The following is a 17,124-nucleotide window of genomic DNA, read 5'->3' as shown; positions in this document are numbered from 1 at the left end:
CATCTCCAATGAAGCCTGGCATCCTTTCTTATGCAATGGCATACAAAATAGAAATGACTGTCTAGCTGGCAGGTGGGTGTTTAATTAAGAGAATAGTCCATAGTACTGCTGAACAAGTCAAAAGTAAACCAGCCTTCAAGGTTTTTTAAACTACAGTGAACCAGAGCAACACCCTCTTCTTATGTTTAGTGTATGTTCCATCAAACATCACCAGTACACAGTCCCTAGTAAAATGGACCTGAGAGGAAAACCAAGCACAATCCACTAAATTTTGTGTGAAATGAAGATTCATTCACAAAATTGTTTCAAAGGGTGTTTCAAATCCCCTCTTTTAACCAAATCAACATTACATTTGGCCTGGGAGGTGGCACAAGTTGTCCTAGCCTACCTATTGCCAGCCTCTCCATGCACTTGCTCATTCGGTCCAAAAACTGCATTTCCCCCATCACGAGCCTCCTTCTTTATCTGAATGGGTGAGGTTTTCCTGGACAATGGATGCTCTTCGTTTTCCGTGTGGAAGGCGGCGTGGGAAAGCGGTTCCTCCAAGTCCTCTTGGCTCCCCAAACTAAACTGAGAGGAAGAGGAAGATTAGTGAGAGGGGAGGAACCTGCAAACTTGTGTTCATGCATATATATCAGGGACGAAGTTGCATTAAATGTATGGATGCATCTTTCCTCCTCTACCCTGGAAGCCCCACGGTTCCTCAGTCCTATTTTACCTGTGGTTGGGTGTCAGGTAGCTCCGTGGGTGTGGCAGCCACTCCCTGTCCGTCGGTCTCAGACTCGGCCGCTTCCTCGTCTACCTCGTGGATTGTGGGTGTAACGTCGGAAGGGGGCAGAGAGGTCTTTTTTTTCTTTCGTTTCTTCTTGCGCCTTCTGTCCATGCTGTGCACCCTCTTGCGTAGTCGCTGGGGCAGGGGCAGGTGGGTGGATAGGGGGTGGTGCGTATGGTGAAAAGTGTGTCTGTGATCTGTGTTAAACCACATTGAAAAATTAATCAGAGGTGTGTAGTCAATTAATTTTGCATGAACATTTGGATATGAAAATATATTGATGTTGGAAATAGCAAGTAATGATCTTTCCTCAAGAGGACAGCAGCATATTTGGTGGGAGGTTATTATTCTGAGCTTTAGGTACCTTCGAATGCTCCTTAGCCTATAAACATTTTTTCGAAATCACAGAACCAAATTATTTTAGTGGAATTTAGGAATCTCAGCCATAACGCATTGGCTCACTATACATATTCCAAACAAGACAAAAATGTGGATTATAGAACCACATGATAATTTCCTAATGATTTGATTCCACTGGGTAAAATGTGCAAAGTAAGAATATGCTATTCTTAGAGGTGATGATCGCCCTCCTCCTCGCCCTCTCTCCCCAATTCCCTATTGAGCACTTGAAAGACACAACACAAACAAAATATTTTAAGGCCAACAGCCACAGTAGAGGCCTCAAAACGGTAACAAATTGGTGATGTCGCAATGGCCACGTCCACTTGTAATCTCCAATCTACGTGTAGAGCTGAGCCTGAAGGGAATGTCAGTGTTTGAACAGTTGTGTGTATTTTGTAAAAACCAAAGCATTGGTCATCAGCTGTCCTGAAGATGAGGGATAACAGGTTGCTAAAGTTAATACAATACATACTGACTGGAATATAAATGGTGTTACCACATTAAATGGCAGTCAGGACACATTTTGCCTAAAATAAACTTAAGTTAACCTCCCGGTTACTTCTGAAGAGAAAAAGTCTGGGGAATCACCACTGAGGAGAGGAATCTTTCTCACAGGACCTTGAATATCTTTATAATATTTCAAAGCCTGTGGCAAAAATATTGTAACACAGTGGTGGATTTCAGTCCACAGACAGTGGCTATTTTGTTCTTGTAGATATAATGTATATTAAGTAATTGCAAGCTGGAGCTCTGCTTACTTTCAAAGTCTTTCTCGGTGTAGTGGCGGCCCATCCTGTCTCCAGTGGTGGAAGCAGAATCACTGATTATGTCTCCAAAGCGCTCCACAGACAAGGCTTTCTCCCAGTTTTCCTCCTCCTCTTCTCCCTCCAGTTCCTCTGCTGATCCGTCATCACCTTCCTGAATGAATGATGAAAACAGAAGTCGGCATAATTCTTCATGAATGGGAATAAACACGTATACATATATCCATCCAAATATCCATTTCCAAAGTCCCCCGCTAAGCATAAAGAAAACACATCCCAGTTTCATTACCCAGTTGTATGTTTCCTGATTAGCAACAAATTCTTAATGTCTAAAACAATTTCTCCACCACTTCATCACGTCGCTGCAAGTCTTTGCAAGTCTATGACACAGCAGTGGAGGAAGTGAAGTGCAGTTTTTATACTACTAGTTTTTATACTGCGATTGATGTGTGGTAGAAGTTCTATTCAGGATGAACCTAGAACCAATAAATGTAAGAGACCTCCATCGCCAATTCTACGGTCTACTAAAAAAACACTCTGCCAACACAATCTGTTGCTGTTACCGCACCAAATCGATCCAAGGACCAACCGCAGCCGACCCAGAACCCTGTTCTTGCTGTGCATTTGTCACAAGAGTAGTGCACTTATATTTATGTTACAGCACAATAAGCTTACGGTGTGTGTACACCTTCCACTGCTTGTGAGGACATCAAATCAATACAACATAGTGCTAAGCAGCAGAACTAATGCACTAGACAGCCCCTTGAGACACTGGAGGGAGTGTCCTCCCAGAGCCGCTTGGTGCCTCTGATAGGTCAAATCTTTGGGACGGGCTGCTTCCTCCGCCTCAGATTGGAGCGGCAGGCCCTGCGGCTACTGCTCGGGGCTCTCCGATTTCTCTGGGCCAAGTCTCCATTACTCCCTAATTACCAGTGGGATGAAGGGACGAGGTATGTTAAAGGATCTGAGATGGCCATCTGCACAAGGCTGAGGCAGAAGTCAGGCAGACTATAAAAAGGGAGGATTTTAACTTCAGTGAGGGGTAAAAGCATCGTTTTCAGTTGAAAGCGTGCTCAGTTTTGCTCACAACTTTAGGTGCTCTATATCCCTGCAACCTTTCAAGCACTGCATCAGTGTAATACTGATGTACTGCATGTGGAATAATACAGATACTACAGCAAAGGGATTTTCCTCTGAACCTGCGTTTTCCCGGAATCACCCTCGGCACAAAACTCTTTCATGTTGTCTCTGAAGTCAGTTGTAGGTGGAGGGACACAGCAGGAGAGCAACCCATGCGGATGCTGGAGGCACCACGCGAGGCAGATTTGGATGCCAGACTGAGATTTGAAAGGCAGCACATTTAAAAATCGACAGTGGGACAGAATGGCAATCAGAGACGTTAAGTTCATCCCAGTGTTTGCAGCCACACTGACACAGATGGACCAGTCATTCTGTCTGGTGAGAAAGTCACCAAAAGCAACTGGAAACCACGGTGGAAGGGTAGCTGTCCTTTCAACAAGAGCAGGTTGGTAATAAGATCGATTTAAATTAAATCTAATAAAATATATCAGTGCGTCTCTCAAGAGACGGGTGGGGATCAGGGGACGCAGGCCGGTCTCAGATGGACTCCACTCACACCTCCCTCATAGCCTGTCAGATCAAAAGGACGTTTTTATTTTTTATTTTACACCAGCTGGCAATAGTGTCTAGTGCTCTAAATCTTAATACCAATGTATTAAGGTAATTCCCCCATGTTGAAGATATGCCACAACTTAGAAGAGACAAGACTGGGTTTTGCTATAGAAATATGTTTTATATATATTCTGTATTTAAATATGAATAAGAGAATCAAGATACACATTATAATATTATTAAATTAGTCGTTTTAAAAACACCCTGTTTATGTTTTTTCTTCAGCAAAACATATTTGTAAAAATGGTATTAATTGATTAATCATTAACTGTCATTTTAAAGCACAAGTGACAAAAACATGAGTACTTGTTTTTGTTTGTCTTTATCTTTAGGTTATGCACTATTGTTCTGACAAAACAATGCATTAGGCTCATCCCTTTGCACAATTTCTGATATATTGTAATCCATACATTCCATGATCAATTGTAGAAAATAAAACAAAAGAAGAGAGCAGTCAAGTGTGTCCTTCCCCGCTTGGTATAAACCCGCTGGAGCACAAAAGGATTATAACCTATTTACCGTCAGCTGTGTTGCCAATTATGGAGATGGAGATTTAAAAAAATAAAAATGCTGGATAAAAGCTCTCATCCGTCTCATCAAACACAACGTTCCATGAGTTAAAACCTCGACAATTCCGGGGCTGGTTTGGCCACTTGGCCAATGTTCCTGAGGAGCAGAGCCTGCACATCGAGCAGAGGATCACTGTTCAGTCAACTAACCGACTAACCTTTTCTCATGAGCCAACTGGCCAACATCTACTGCCGCATCAATATTTCATATTTGATGGAATGTTGAGCCAGAGAGCGGCATTAAAATATTCATCAGCTGCTGAATAATATGGAGGAGGGTGTTTACCCTTTTTGTCCAAATGGCATGCTCCCACAGTAATGATCAGGAAAAGCTTCTGTGGTGACGGCCTATTTGGGCTATTTGGGGTTATTCATGTCTGGAGTGGATGTGCTGCTGGTGACGTTGTTTAAGCAGTGAGAGGGTTTATCCATGTGGAGCCGGAGATGTGCTGGATGGGTCAAACTAAACGGGACTGTTGGATTAAGTTTCCATTAAAGCTGCCATCAGACTTGCTGATGGTCAAAATCCTTAAAAACCTTTTTTATTTTTTAAAGATTCACGCTGGAAATATTGTATATTCCATGACAGAGCACTGGGTATTTACTCATAGGACTGTGCAGCCATGAAATAAAACAACAGAACAATCGCTCCCCCTGACGGCTGTTTACTCTGCAGATACAGACCCCAACACGCACTTCTGGGATTGAGAGGGACCACTTCTGTACTAGTCATACATCGATAGGAAATACCCCACACATTTCCCTTTAAATTTCCCCCGGTAAAAACTCTATTCAAGCCGAGAACAATTAACAACCTTTGTGTTGTCAAAGACCATAATTCCTTGCGAAACATCATGTTGTTGTGTACATTGTTCCAGGTGAACTATTGTGTAAATATTTTTTCCCAGCTCTACAATAACGGTGGCAACATTCTACCTTCAACGCTCAATCACTACATTTAACAGTTTCAGCTCTACTGAAGGTTGATGCAAACTTTCAGCCTTTTAATTTTACATCCTTAACATATAGCACATTGGTTTACTCTCACAAAGCTCTGTGCACCACGTGTTATTGGAGAGCAAATCTAGAAATGACATGCATTCATCATGTGACCAGAACGACACAATTGAATCTGTGTCAGCTGGATGTGGACCGACCTAATTTAATCAAAGGGAGTTATCTCTTTCTTCATGCTGAGCAAGGTGACGCCTCTGGGCTCTTGTATGTTACACTATGTGATGGCATCACTTCACATTTGCATTTACATTGTCAATTTTAGAAGGATCACGCAGTGCTACCGAGTCAGTTTTAAAATGTTTAAAAATCCAGTCGGGTGGAAATATGCAATCAGTCTGTTTGCCTCTGCTGATTATGCCGTTTTCTGTTGCTTTGTGCTCGTATTTATTTAGCAGTGTTTATACTTCCCACGCCAATCATCTCTTCTTCCAGCATCAGTGATTAAAAGAGATGGTACTCCTTCTAGCCAAACAAATCCCAACTAACACAAATATCAGCATCAGTGTTTCTTTCATTTTCACTGCACAGCGGACGTTTATGAGCCATTATTTCTAAATGTCTGCCTTGACGAATGGGATTGTTTGCAACTTTTCCTTAAATGTGGTCCAGTCACAGCAGAATTTCCACAATCTTCACCATTTGATGATAAGAATTAAGAGAAGATCATGTTGCAAAACTGCATCTGACGTAAGCTGGCAACAGCTGGGGATGTTTCTGTGGCAACCCGCACTCAGCTGGGCCACAGAAATTTGCTTTAATTTCACTGCACACACACACACACCAAAGAAAAATAATAATAAGCTATCGATCAGCTACAGTATATGAGGTTAGGCTTCTAAATACAGTAAGCTGTTCTGTCCTTCTATAGATATAACGTGTGGGGGGTTGTAAGGAGAGAGCTCCCAAGTAATTAAGGGTAAGGAATTGAAGGGGCTTTCATTTCCTTCGAACCAGTGTCACAATGGGCTGTACATACGGTCGACGACATTGTCCCCACTGTGGGTAATGACACCTACTTTGTTGGCAGAGCGTTTTCTCCCCGAGAACAAAGGCTAATAGCTAGGGAGCGTTTTGAGCATTAGAACATCCTCATGGGAGACACTGGACATTCAGTCTTGAAGCAGTTGAGCACTTCCTTCAATCACGATACAAGACTCAATCAATTCACCATTTTCTTTTTTTTTTGTTCAGCACCGACACTATAACAGTATTACACTTGTATTTTGATACAGGTATAGTTTTATACTGTATGGTTTTTATGAAGGGTCAGCTCTTGGTGGGTTCCAAACCAAAAATAAGCTTCCTTCGTAGAGTAGTTGGGCTCAGCCTTCAATACAGGATGAGGAGGTCAGATCTGGAGGAGTTTGGAGTTGAGCCCAAGCTCCATTGTATAGAACATTGCATTGTAACAATATAAAAAATGCCATGTAGCTGAGAGCCTTTGTTTGACATTGATGATATAGAGTACACATTTGCTTGGCAGGCCTGGTCTGAGGGTTAGAGAACAGTTACATACATATGCCTCTTTCACAAATATATTAGATCCAGCTGGAAACATACTTAGTTGGGGAAACAGGAAACATGTTGTGTATCTGGTCTACTGTAAACAAGCTATTTGGCAGCAGATTTGTGAGAATTTGAACCTAATGTTCAAGATTACGCAGCTAAGAAATAGACTGCCAACACTAATTTCCCTACAGGCCTTTGGTTGTGAAGGATTATTTTACTGAGAGTAACTCAGTGAGCCAGCTGTTCTCAGCTGTCTGCATTTGCATATCCATTTCCCCAATCTTCAGTCAATTTCCAAAACAAACTATTAACCCTGCGTAACATTCTGTGCTTACACATCAACAAGTTCTGCCCATCAAAAAGATACATTTTTTTTCTTCTTTTTTTGAATAAGGTAATCCGTCCATATGGCTAATTGTGTTTGTCTGTATGCTCAAAGAATACAATTGTATTATACCCTTGTGTTTTTGTTGAATAAATTGGACATTTTGGAATATACAAATGTGATGAGAATACCTACTGAACATAGCTGGATACTTTCCCCGTGTCCAGTTGTTAGGCTAGCAAAGTTAAGTTAGTGGCATTCTGGCTTTCAATCTGTGGTTAAAAAACAGACATGGACGTGGCAGGGACAGATATCCTCGTGTAATTCTTCCAAAGGGACCGTGGCACTGTTCTTACTCACTGGGTTGCTTGGGAGAGCTCCCGGGTCTAATTAGAGTAATTCAGATCAAACTGGAAGCGGTTAGCTGAGAGGGCCGCTGCAAAAGAACTATTTCACATGTTTATCGTTCCAAATCGAACAAAGTGTCACGCTTCATAATACCGGACATGAAAGTAATGCCCAGTGGCTTTAATTCACTTGTATCAGTAATTCTTACCTGTTGCAGGTTGTCCAACACATCTATCTCTGGGGCATGACCTCCTGTAGCCATGGGGCCCGGCGGGAGGAAATGCTAGTGTGGCTGCGGTTTAACTAAAGAAAGAGGCCGATGTGTCAGGACGGACAGTCTTACAGGTGATGCCAGGCGAGGCCGTTTGTGTGGGGGGGGTCGGGTGGGGGGTCAGTGGTGTTGGGAGAGGGGAATAAGCCAGAGAGGGCAGATGGGGGCAGAGCAGCGGGAGCCTGGGGGGAGGATAGGGATCAGCCCTTCTCTTTCACGGCCGGGGACCCAGCAAGCCTTTGGGGTGGCATAACCTGCAAGGGAGCGCACAGGACAGAGAAAGGTTTCCAGTCAGATATCAGGGATATATGAGCATGTGTTGCACTGTATATAATCAACACATGCTGAGAAATACACAAAGTAAATGTTTGAAGGGAACAGTTATATAACTGTCGTCAAAATGCTTTAAATAATATAGCAGAATCAGAAAAAAATAGAAAAGGGCAATTATCAATTCATGTCCTTTGTAAAACAGACCACAGCTTCTATCAAGGTACAAGACTGATGTGTACCACTGCTACAACCAGTCCAGAGATTCATATCATTAATCAATTTATCATTATGTAAAACGGTCTGGAATCACAAGGAAAACTCCCCGGGAAGTAGACAGTCACGGTCCTTGTTGTTATTATGCCATGCTTATGAAAATACAATAAGTGTACAACATTTCTCTTTGTTTGACAACAACTAAACCTCGCTGTTGGATTGCACGAGTGTGCAAGCAGCAAATGAGAGAAAATAAATGTATTTTTCTTTTTTTGCAGAAGTTACAGTACGAAGCACAGATACGTGACCGTAAAACACTCAATGGACTCTTTACTTTGGCAACAGCTGATTTGGTTTCATTCTACTCCTCTGCAATTTAATAATTTCACCCAACTTGCATCAATACTTTGCAGCAGTAAATACTCCGCAGTGGTTTCAAACACTGAACTGCAGGCTACACACACACACACACACACACACACAGATAAACAAACACCAGAGGGCACCTTGGCACCGCTTAATTATGCAGATGATGCCCAAATAGACGCAGCTGATTATTTTGGTTATCACTTGGAGCAAAAAGCAGGTGCTTCTAATCCTTGTAAACATGCCGTGAATTGCCTGTGAGTCAGCGTCTAGTCACTCAGCGTTCGTCTGCCGAATCGATTTGCAGTGCTCGCAAAGTTCATGCCCCTCTGTCATACGAATAGAGAGCCATTCCTGAATATATAGAGAATAGGGAATATGGCCTACAAATAACAAGTGACACAAACCCTGTTTGGAGTCGCGGTCACCACCATTTTATTTAGCGGACTCACTTGCTCCCTCTGACACATTCACAACTGGCTCGCGGCTCCCAGAAGGCGGCGAACAACGAAAAGCATGAGATGAATATGCTGTTTTGCGTTCGGCCCAAAAGAAGGCCGCTACACATGTACCCCCCTACCTTCTACCGTGTCTGAGGGGCCCGGGTGTCATCCTCAACGGCCCCGCTGGCAGAGTGCGCAGCGACCTCGGGCCCCCCGAGCTCCTGCCCACCGCCACCTGACTCGCTGCTCCAGTCATACGAAAGGTCCCGCCCCCTTCATGCCAGCTGTGTAATCGGAGAGCCGTGCACGGCTCGCCCTTTGAATGTGTGAAGGCGACGCTGACATACATGAGTGACTGACATTGATAGTGTGTCGTGGGGGGCCCGGGGGTTGAGGAATACCAACAGACACAAGAAGAAGAGGGAAACAAAAACCTCTGGTGAATGAGAGCGCTACAATACAAATGATGAGGGTGACTCCCTTAAAATAGCCTGCCACACATTTCAGGGCAGGGAAGGAATGCGCTCTGTCGAATGGACGAGAGGGCGGAACACTCATCACCCGATGATGGATCTCACCCAGCCAGCAACACGACAGCTAAATGAATAGATATGCAATATATATATATATATATATATATATATATATATAAAATAAAATATATATATTACCCCACAATTCATTCCTGTTTGTTATTTCTTGTTTTTATGACAGTTGAATGCAGTTTAGCCAGAAATATATGTCTATAGTCAGACATGAGACAAGTCCCTAAGCAATGGCATCTTTTGTCGACCACTACTCAAAGCTCTTTTTTTATTGATTCTATTTTTGAATCATCAATTGAATAATTGTTTCACCAAATTTATTGGCTTAAGTGACTCATTTGTACTTAATCAAGTTTGCGTCTCACAATAATACCACTGCTGCCAACGAACAGAAGCTTCATCTTCTGTTCATTCGACTGCAAAAATCAAGAATAAAGTATTAAGAGGGTCTTGACTTGAAGTGACTGAAACTGCGAACAAATAACTGCAATCATAATTCTACTGCATCACATTTGATCTGAAGAAAAGGGTCAAATGCTATTGTTGCCACGGAACTTGGAAGGAAAGCTAAGATGCTGAAGTCTTCTGCGGCCTCCTGCTGAGGTCAACGACTGAATAAACTCAAGGAGTCATAAATATTAGTGAACATTGCAATCACTCATCAGCTTACTGCTTTACTTTCTCTAAACAGCTACATTTGTTGTATCTATAATAATGTGTCTACTGTTGCGCAGCATTTCTTTGAAAGTCTGGAGTAATACTCCAAAGAGTTCATTAATAAACCATCAGCCCGTGATCCATTAGCTTTCAGCTGCCCGGTCCTTCTCCCCAGTGATATAGTCTCTCGCTGGTGGAGCCGGAGGTGTTACCAGTCCAGACGAGATATCCAATCTCTTTAAAGGGAGGTGTCCAGGAGGCATTTCAACACAAAGGAGCAGCGGCCCTACTCCGAGCACCCTCTGGAGGTCTGAGCTTCTCCCCGTCACTAAGTGGGAGCCCAGCCAGCCTACGAGGGAAACTCATTTCCCCTCACAGATCAGCTCCGTTTTCCACACAAAGGTTGGTGCAGAATGTCCACATCACTGCTGTACGGAACCGCCGGCCCCTTTCATGCTTCAGACATGATGGGGGGAGCAATCCCACATGTCAATAACATGTCGCAAAATACAAATAGCACTTCAAAGCAATGACACTTCATACACACAATTATCATTCAACACCTTTCCTTGTTCACTGGGAATTATCATGGTGCTCATCAAGAAGTATACCAGACTGACTCTTGGCATCAGCGCGGAGACATCTTGCCGACTTTCACAGTACACGAGGACAAACATGGACAGGGCTTCACATTCGCTGCAGAGGGATCACACGTCACTGCAGACCACAGTGGGCGTGTTGGACCAACACGTGTCGGGGTGCAGCAGCATAGGTAACACCGCTCAATACTTAATGTAGCCTTTAATACGTGCACGGCTTTAATCAACAAGCGGGCAGCACTGCCAAAAATGCCATCTGTGCGAGCACAATGCAATCATGTCGAGCCTGGACAGAGACCGCCAGCAGAGTCCTCATTAACAGGTCTTTGCCAGGTAACAACCACTCCCCTAACTCTGGGCCAAATCAAGCCACTGCAGACAGACTCTTTTTTGTGAAAATCTATATTTAGAGACAAGTGAGTAAACTCTGAGAGACTGTGGCTCTTTTAATAGTTTTAAAGAGGCTTCAGACTTTGACACCGATGTTGAAGTTAAGTGCAGCGGTGGAGTTTCAAGGCCAAACACAAAGTATGGCCTCAAAGCAATAAACAAGAATCTTTGCATAACTCCTGACCGTTTCACTCCCGAATGGCCTTTTGCTATGAAAGTTATAAAGCATTGAACATTTAATCAAAACGGCCAGCAGCATCAGAATGATTGTTGTCCGGTCGTCTGAATCGATGTTACAGGGGACTGAAGCTCTGCAGATTTCCCACTGCATCCAAACCGTTTCAGAGCAACAGGTGTTTCCATGTTAACTGGTGACCTTTAGCAGAATGCGTCCTTGGTTGTTTGCATGAGTTGTAAGAGTTGGTAATAAACTACAATGAGTGTGTATTTGAAAATGATTCAAGGCTTTTACGAGGACGTTTACACAATTTTTTTTTTTCAAGCAGGCATCACTATGAGCAACCAGCGCAGCATGAGACTGGGAATCAGCCGTTAACATCATCATTTCTGGAACCGAAAACACAGGAGGGCGTCTGTGGCTGCTCACCAAGTCTCGTGCCCGTTCTAAAGTCTTAGGCGAACTATGGATTATTTTCTAAGATAGCAGCGCCATGGGGAGGAAATACAAATCACGTCATTATATGTTCGGTTGTGGACATAAATCTCAGTGCTGACTACAATTAAAACCTGTGTGTGATGGTGAGAGTATGTGTTTCACTTTGCTACAACGAGAACCCTGCCTGGCAGAGCGGTTCACACAGCTCACGAAATCCCACTCACAGCTTCTTCTTCTTCTTGCTCGCACATAAGTGATACATTAATCGATACTCTCACTTCATCCTGAAACTCCTTATTTATAAAACATTTTGTGCTAATAAGGTCTCAAGTTACAACAAGCGATCTGGTTCCCACCGGAACTAAACAGCCAGCATCTTTTGCACTCTCTTTCTCTTCCATTAGTTTACTCCTCATGGAGGATATTGCTGAGTCATTACTGTGTGAGCTCCATCCAGCTCCGCCTGCTGTCTGCACTTCAATCTCAGGCTATTCCCCAAAGGCTCATGTGACCTGCAAAGCATTTTACATTGCATCATCAGTATTAGTATTATTATTATTATTATTATCATCCGCATTCTTTTTCAAGCCAGGCGCCTTTGCACTTTCTGTTGCACGAGTGTAAACACACTACACCAGCCAGCCACCGCCTCCGGGGCCGCGCACAACGAGCGCGGCGGTGCACGCGCAGGGATCCGTGCACCTGCAGAGAAAACGCACTGGTCCGACATAGATTGCACATCTCACTCCATGCAACACCCGAAAAAAATAATGTGAATAATAATGAATCCATGTGCTCGCGCGGCATGTGCGCCTTCTTTGCGTCGTGTTGATGCCAGTGCGCGGTTGAAGACTCGCGAGTCAACGCAGTCGCACATTTCGGCGATCGACACCCGCCGCGCGCATCGCCTTACCTGCGATTTCCGAGCGCAGTCCGGCGGCGTGGAGGAGGAGAGGTGAGGGGAGCGAAACCTAAACAAAGAGGCGCGGAGAGATGCCGCGACGGCGAGAGCGGCCCACTGCGTGACCACCCACGGAGTGAAGAAAGCGCCTCGCAGCCTTGGCGGTTTCTGCAAAGGATGCTCCTGCGTGACCACGTGACTCTAGAGGACAACCTGCCCATCTGGAGTCAGCGGAGGATGGACAAGCAGCGTGCCGCTCTTAACGGTTTGTGTTCGGTCTCGTGAGGGCGGTATGGAGTGGACTAAGTAGGCTGCCATCCTCGTAATGGTAGAAGTACACCAGGTAGTACATGAACTCCAGCCTCGCGGGAGAACCTGTGAATACAGTGATGAGTGGGCAGATAGACGCACACCCAACACAGGCGGTCCGTTTTATTCTGGTATAGGCTGGTGTAGAGTGTAAGCACGCGCAAAATAAAATGAAATCCGCATTTTTAGGTGACGGCAAATAGAAATGTCTCTGTAAAAATAATGCATTTTCTTTTCCTCTTTTTTTCAATTGAAGAAAAATGGTTGAATTTTGAAAACGTGAAAATACATGAGGTGTGAACGCAAAACAAACGACAAGACTCACTATGACAACACTATGAACTATGTGCAGCCCACCGTTTTAAGGGGGGGAAACACTTAATCCCACACAGTATCACAGTTTTATTATAGAGGCTTTGGACAAGTGTCCACTGTGCGGCAGTAACGAGTTATTCAGACACACAAAGCTGGATCGTCTGCCAGGACAAGCAGGAAATGACTTTGAGAACTCTACTAAAGGCCACTGTGTGTCGCTCCTCTTCATCCTGTAAATATCTGTCCACCTGCCCACTTCTTTGTGTTGCCAGCATAATTCATTTCAAATCACAAATTATAAGTATGTTGAATATGTGTGTGGGACAATGGAAAGGCTGGTGGAATTTGCAGACTGGCTGCGAGCGAATGCCTGAGTGTGAGGGGCTGACGATGACACAGAGGCTGAAGCGTTTCCCAAGATCTGATAGTTTGACTGGTTTGCCTGCCGGAAGGAGCCCCTAGGGGAGTCGGATATCGGTAGGGAACAATTTTAATGCTTTTTTTAGCAACAAAATAATCTGCTCACATACGTTATGGGAAAACTGATCTGAAAGAGTCAGTTAGTTGAGTCAACCAACAGAGAGTGAGGGAAAGGTATGGAGTTTAATTCAGGGGGTCATATGGAAGTTAATGGAGGATCTTTAGTGGCAGATCAGAGTCAATCCTTCGGCGAGAGGCGGGGTACACCTGGATTGGTCGCCAGCCAATGGCAGGGCTAACACAGAGACAAACAACCATCCACACTCACATCCGCACACAATTTAGAGTTACCAATCAACCTGATCCCCAGCGCATGTCTTTGGACTGCGGGAGGAAGCCAGACTTTCTTGCTGTGAGGCGACAGGTCTAACCACTACAATACCGTGCCGCCAGTTATTGCAACAATTCATTTCTTTTAAAATAATCCAGGCTACTATACAAATATACATTTTCAAATGAAAGTACACCTATTGAAGGGAAGACTATCTGTAAATACGTGCATGGACCTGGAGATGTGGCAGTATGCAATACGGATCCACTCCAAAAGAGGGAGACATAACTTCAAAAACAGAAATACATTTCAGGAGTACATAGTTACTTCTGTATGATCTCAGAAACTAAAAGCTTGTTTAAAAGCTTGTGATGCTATTGTAACGAAAGGAATAATCATATGCCCTTTAGTACGAATAGAACATAGATAATGTTATGTTGGATTTGATCAAAATTGATGGTAAAGCATTTCTTTCTTCATTTCTTGATGATTTTGGCAAGCAGTTGCCTCATAGTATTGCTTTCCAGATAGACAGATTATACACAAGACTTTATAACGGTAACAAATGTTTGCATTTCAAAAGATGTTTAAATCTTCAAGGTGGACCTCTCACAGTGGGAGGATCACCCACATCTTCCACCAATAACCAAAACAATGAACACCATCTGGGTATTGTGATAGAGTCAAATAGGGAAAAGCACAGGGCCAGCGCTCAAGATGGAGATCAGCACTTATTACTGGGGATCTGCAGTTCAGTCAGCAGTATAAAATTCTGAACCCACGTGAAGTAGCGGTGGAGCCCTCTTGAGGTTGATGAACCAGCGTATAGGCAATCACTCGCTTCCTACGGTGACCTCAGACGCGCTTCCTCAGGGGCCTTTGCAGGATGTTTCATTTAGCTCAGCACCTGAGGCTCGGCGCTCGAGGCCGAGGGGGTGAAGCGGTTAGTCGAGTGATTACAGGTCTTGGGAAGAGAGAAATAACACAGCGGGACCGTCAGTCATTTATATCACTCTCTTCAAACACCTTCCTTCTTCTGAAAATAAATTCCCAGACAGCTCTGTTTATCTGTGTTTTTTTTTATAACATTATTTTGCGTTAAGAACGGATTTTTCTTTGTACCAAGTCCAACGAGACTAATCACCAAATTCAGTTCTGGAGCATTTCAAATTCTTTTTGTACAACGTGCAAAGAAAAAACACCCCTTGCCAAATAACATCCGAACAAATTGTCAGATAGTTTTCAAAAAACGTGTCGACCAAAGGGAAAAATACCTCTTTGAATCACAAAGTAATGAAACGACTTCTCTCGTGGTCACCTCTCGGATGAACCAGAGAGTTCCTCCCTCTCGTACCTCGCTGCTTCCTTTGGTATTCTATTGATTTATTTTGCCAACAGATTTCCTGTCTAATAACAAGTCACAGCCTGCTCCTCTACCGCTGTGTGTGTGTGTGTGTGTCGCTGCAGCTGTTTGGGGATCGCAGCACCGAAGGCTTGGATCACAATTATTTTGCATTACCAAGGCGTGTGCAGTGTTCAATCCCCTGGATTCTTCCGTAATGAGAAGGTATGCAGGTATCAGTGATGTTTTTGTTGAGTTGTACACTATTTGTTCCCTATTGTTTTTTCTCTTCAGCTAAATCGCCACGAGGGAAAAGTGTGACCCTCAGGAGCCATCTTAACGGGACAGTCCCAACAACTTTGTGACGTATAACTTGTGCTTCTTTGAGGTCTTTTAAGATAAAAGTAGTGAGAGTGTACAAATCAAACTACTGAAAAGATCTGTTTGAATGAGGACACATCCGGCGGAGAACAGGCTCCCTCTGAGCAGTAGAGGGGAGTAGAATGGTAGAAGAGCTGAAACACGACGCAGCCAACAACATCTGGGTTGCCTCTGCTCTCACAAAGACCCAGAGGCGTTCTCAGTCCAACAGCAGGACAACTGCGTGCTCTGTTGAATCAGACACCGTATTTGTCAGTGAAACTAGTCTGAGAGCCACGGGAAAACTCCTAATTTACCCCCTGGGGAGTTTCCAAGACGTTGTAAAACAATGCATGTAAGCCGTCTTAATTCTTGTTTCAACAATAACATCCTCAATTGAAAAAAGAAATGAGAACTGTTTTAGACCAAGATCACCAACACAAACACTGGGAAAAATGAATCCGACAGCATAATCCGCTTCCATGAATCAACAATCATCAGCCGTTAAATTAAACTTATTTCTGGCTTTTTGTGATTTTTTTTTCAACAATCTTTTTGAATGGATTTTTTTGTCTGCTGTTGTATCAATAGAATAGAATATATTATATTTTGAAAAACCTCTGCCGCTTGGTTTTGCGTTTTTGGGGTCTATTGTTTAAACTGACTCTTTTGGCAAAAACTGAATGCCAAAATTGATATGATCCCTTCAATTGTTCACCCAAACATTTGCTGACCTCAGTGTACCTTAAGAGGGAACCCAAATTGAGGGGGGCACTGACGCTGACTGCTGCTTTAAAGTGCTTCTGCCCCACATGTGAGCCGTACATCAAGGCGCCTGCAGCATTCTGACAGTTTTTATTGGGATGGAAGCATACAGGGCTATTGTCTGCTTCAACACACCAGAGAGCAGCCGTGTGAGCATCGTCAAACACCTCGCTCCTCCCAACGTACCAAGCTGGTGTGGCACGGACTCACGTATGTGCTCAGGTTAAACGAGGCTAAACAAGGTGTTGAATTACAAGCCGTTCCAGCAGCCACCAGGCGCTGGAAATGGTCGACTCCTAGAACACTGCATACCGTCATGATAATAATAATCAAGACAGACAGGGCACTTTTCACGAGGATTTTTGTGGAAATGTATTTATATAAAATCCTTCTGGGGGTGGGCCGCTGGAACACATTGTGCAACAGAGCGAGAGACATATGACGCTGAATAGCGCATGCGCCGCTCCTAAAATTGAGTTTCAACTACATCCTCCACATGCAGCATTCTTCACGCACTAACCCGGTCCTGCTACTGCTTGCTTTTCTTTTCGTACCGTCACCCACTGTGATAGTGAATCACCGCTCACATCCCTGCATCTGCAGGAAAACA

The 17,124-nt window shown here is 43.8% G+C and overlaps 1 protein-coding gene across 3 annotated transcripts in view; it reads right to left on the bottom strand.

The window, feature by feature from the left end:
- slc4a3 (solute carrier family 4 member 3) overlaps nucleotides 1-13,060 on the bottom strand; it is a 39,060-nt gene extending 26,000 nt beyond the window's left edge. For 2 of the 3 annotated variants that reach the window (XM_040201836.2, XM_040201838.2), the window contains exons 1-5: nucleotides 12,685-13,060; nucleotides 7,607-7,923; nucleotides 1,933-2,092; nucleotides 719-969; nucleotides 389-570 (exon numbers count right to left, since the gene is read on the bottom strand). In XM_040201836.2, coding sequence (XP_040057770.2) covers nucleotides 389-570; nucleotides 719-969; nucleotides 1,933-2,092; nucleotides 7,607-7,660 — 647 coding nt within the window. In that variant the 5' untranslated portion in view covers nucleotides 7,661-7,923; nucleotides 12,685-13,060. Of the gene's footprint in view, nucleotides 1-388; nucleotides 571-718; nucleotides 970-1,932; nucleotides 2,093-7,606; nucleotides 7,924-9,101; nucleotides 9,223-12,684 lie in introns of those variants that run through there. The other variant, XM_040201837.2, reaches the window with a different exon arrangement.
- Between the last annotated feature and the right edge of the window lie 4,064 nt (nucleotides 13,061-17,124).

The sequence above is a fragment of the Gasterosteus aculeatus genome, chromosome 16, assembly GCF_964276395.1.
Source record: "Gasterosteus aculeatus chromosome 16, fGasAcu3.hap1.1, whole genome shotgun sequence".
In the NCBI taxonomy this organism is placed as follows: domain Eukaryota; kingdom Metazoa; phylum Chordata; class Actinopteri; order Perciformes; family Gasterosteidae; genus Gasterosteus; species Gasterosteus aculeatus.
The sequence above is the reverse complement of the archived record's forward strand: the minus strand, read 5'-3'. Positions and strand labels throughout refer to the sequence as shown.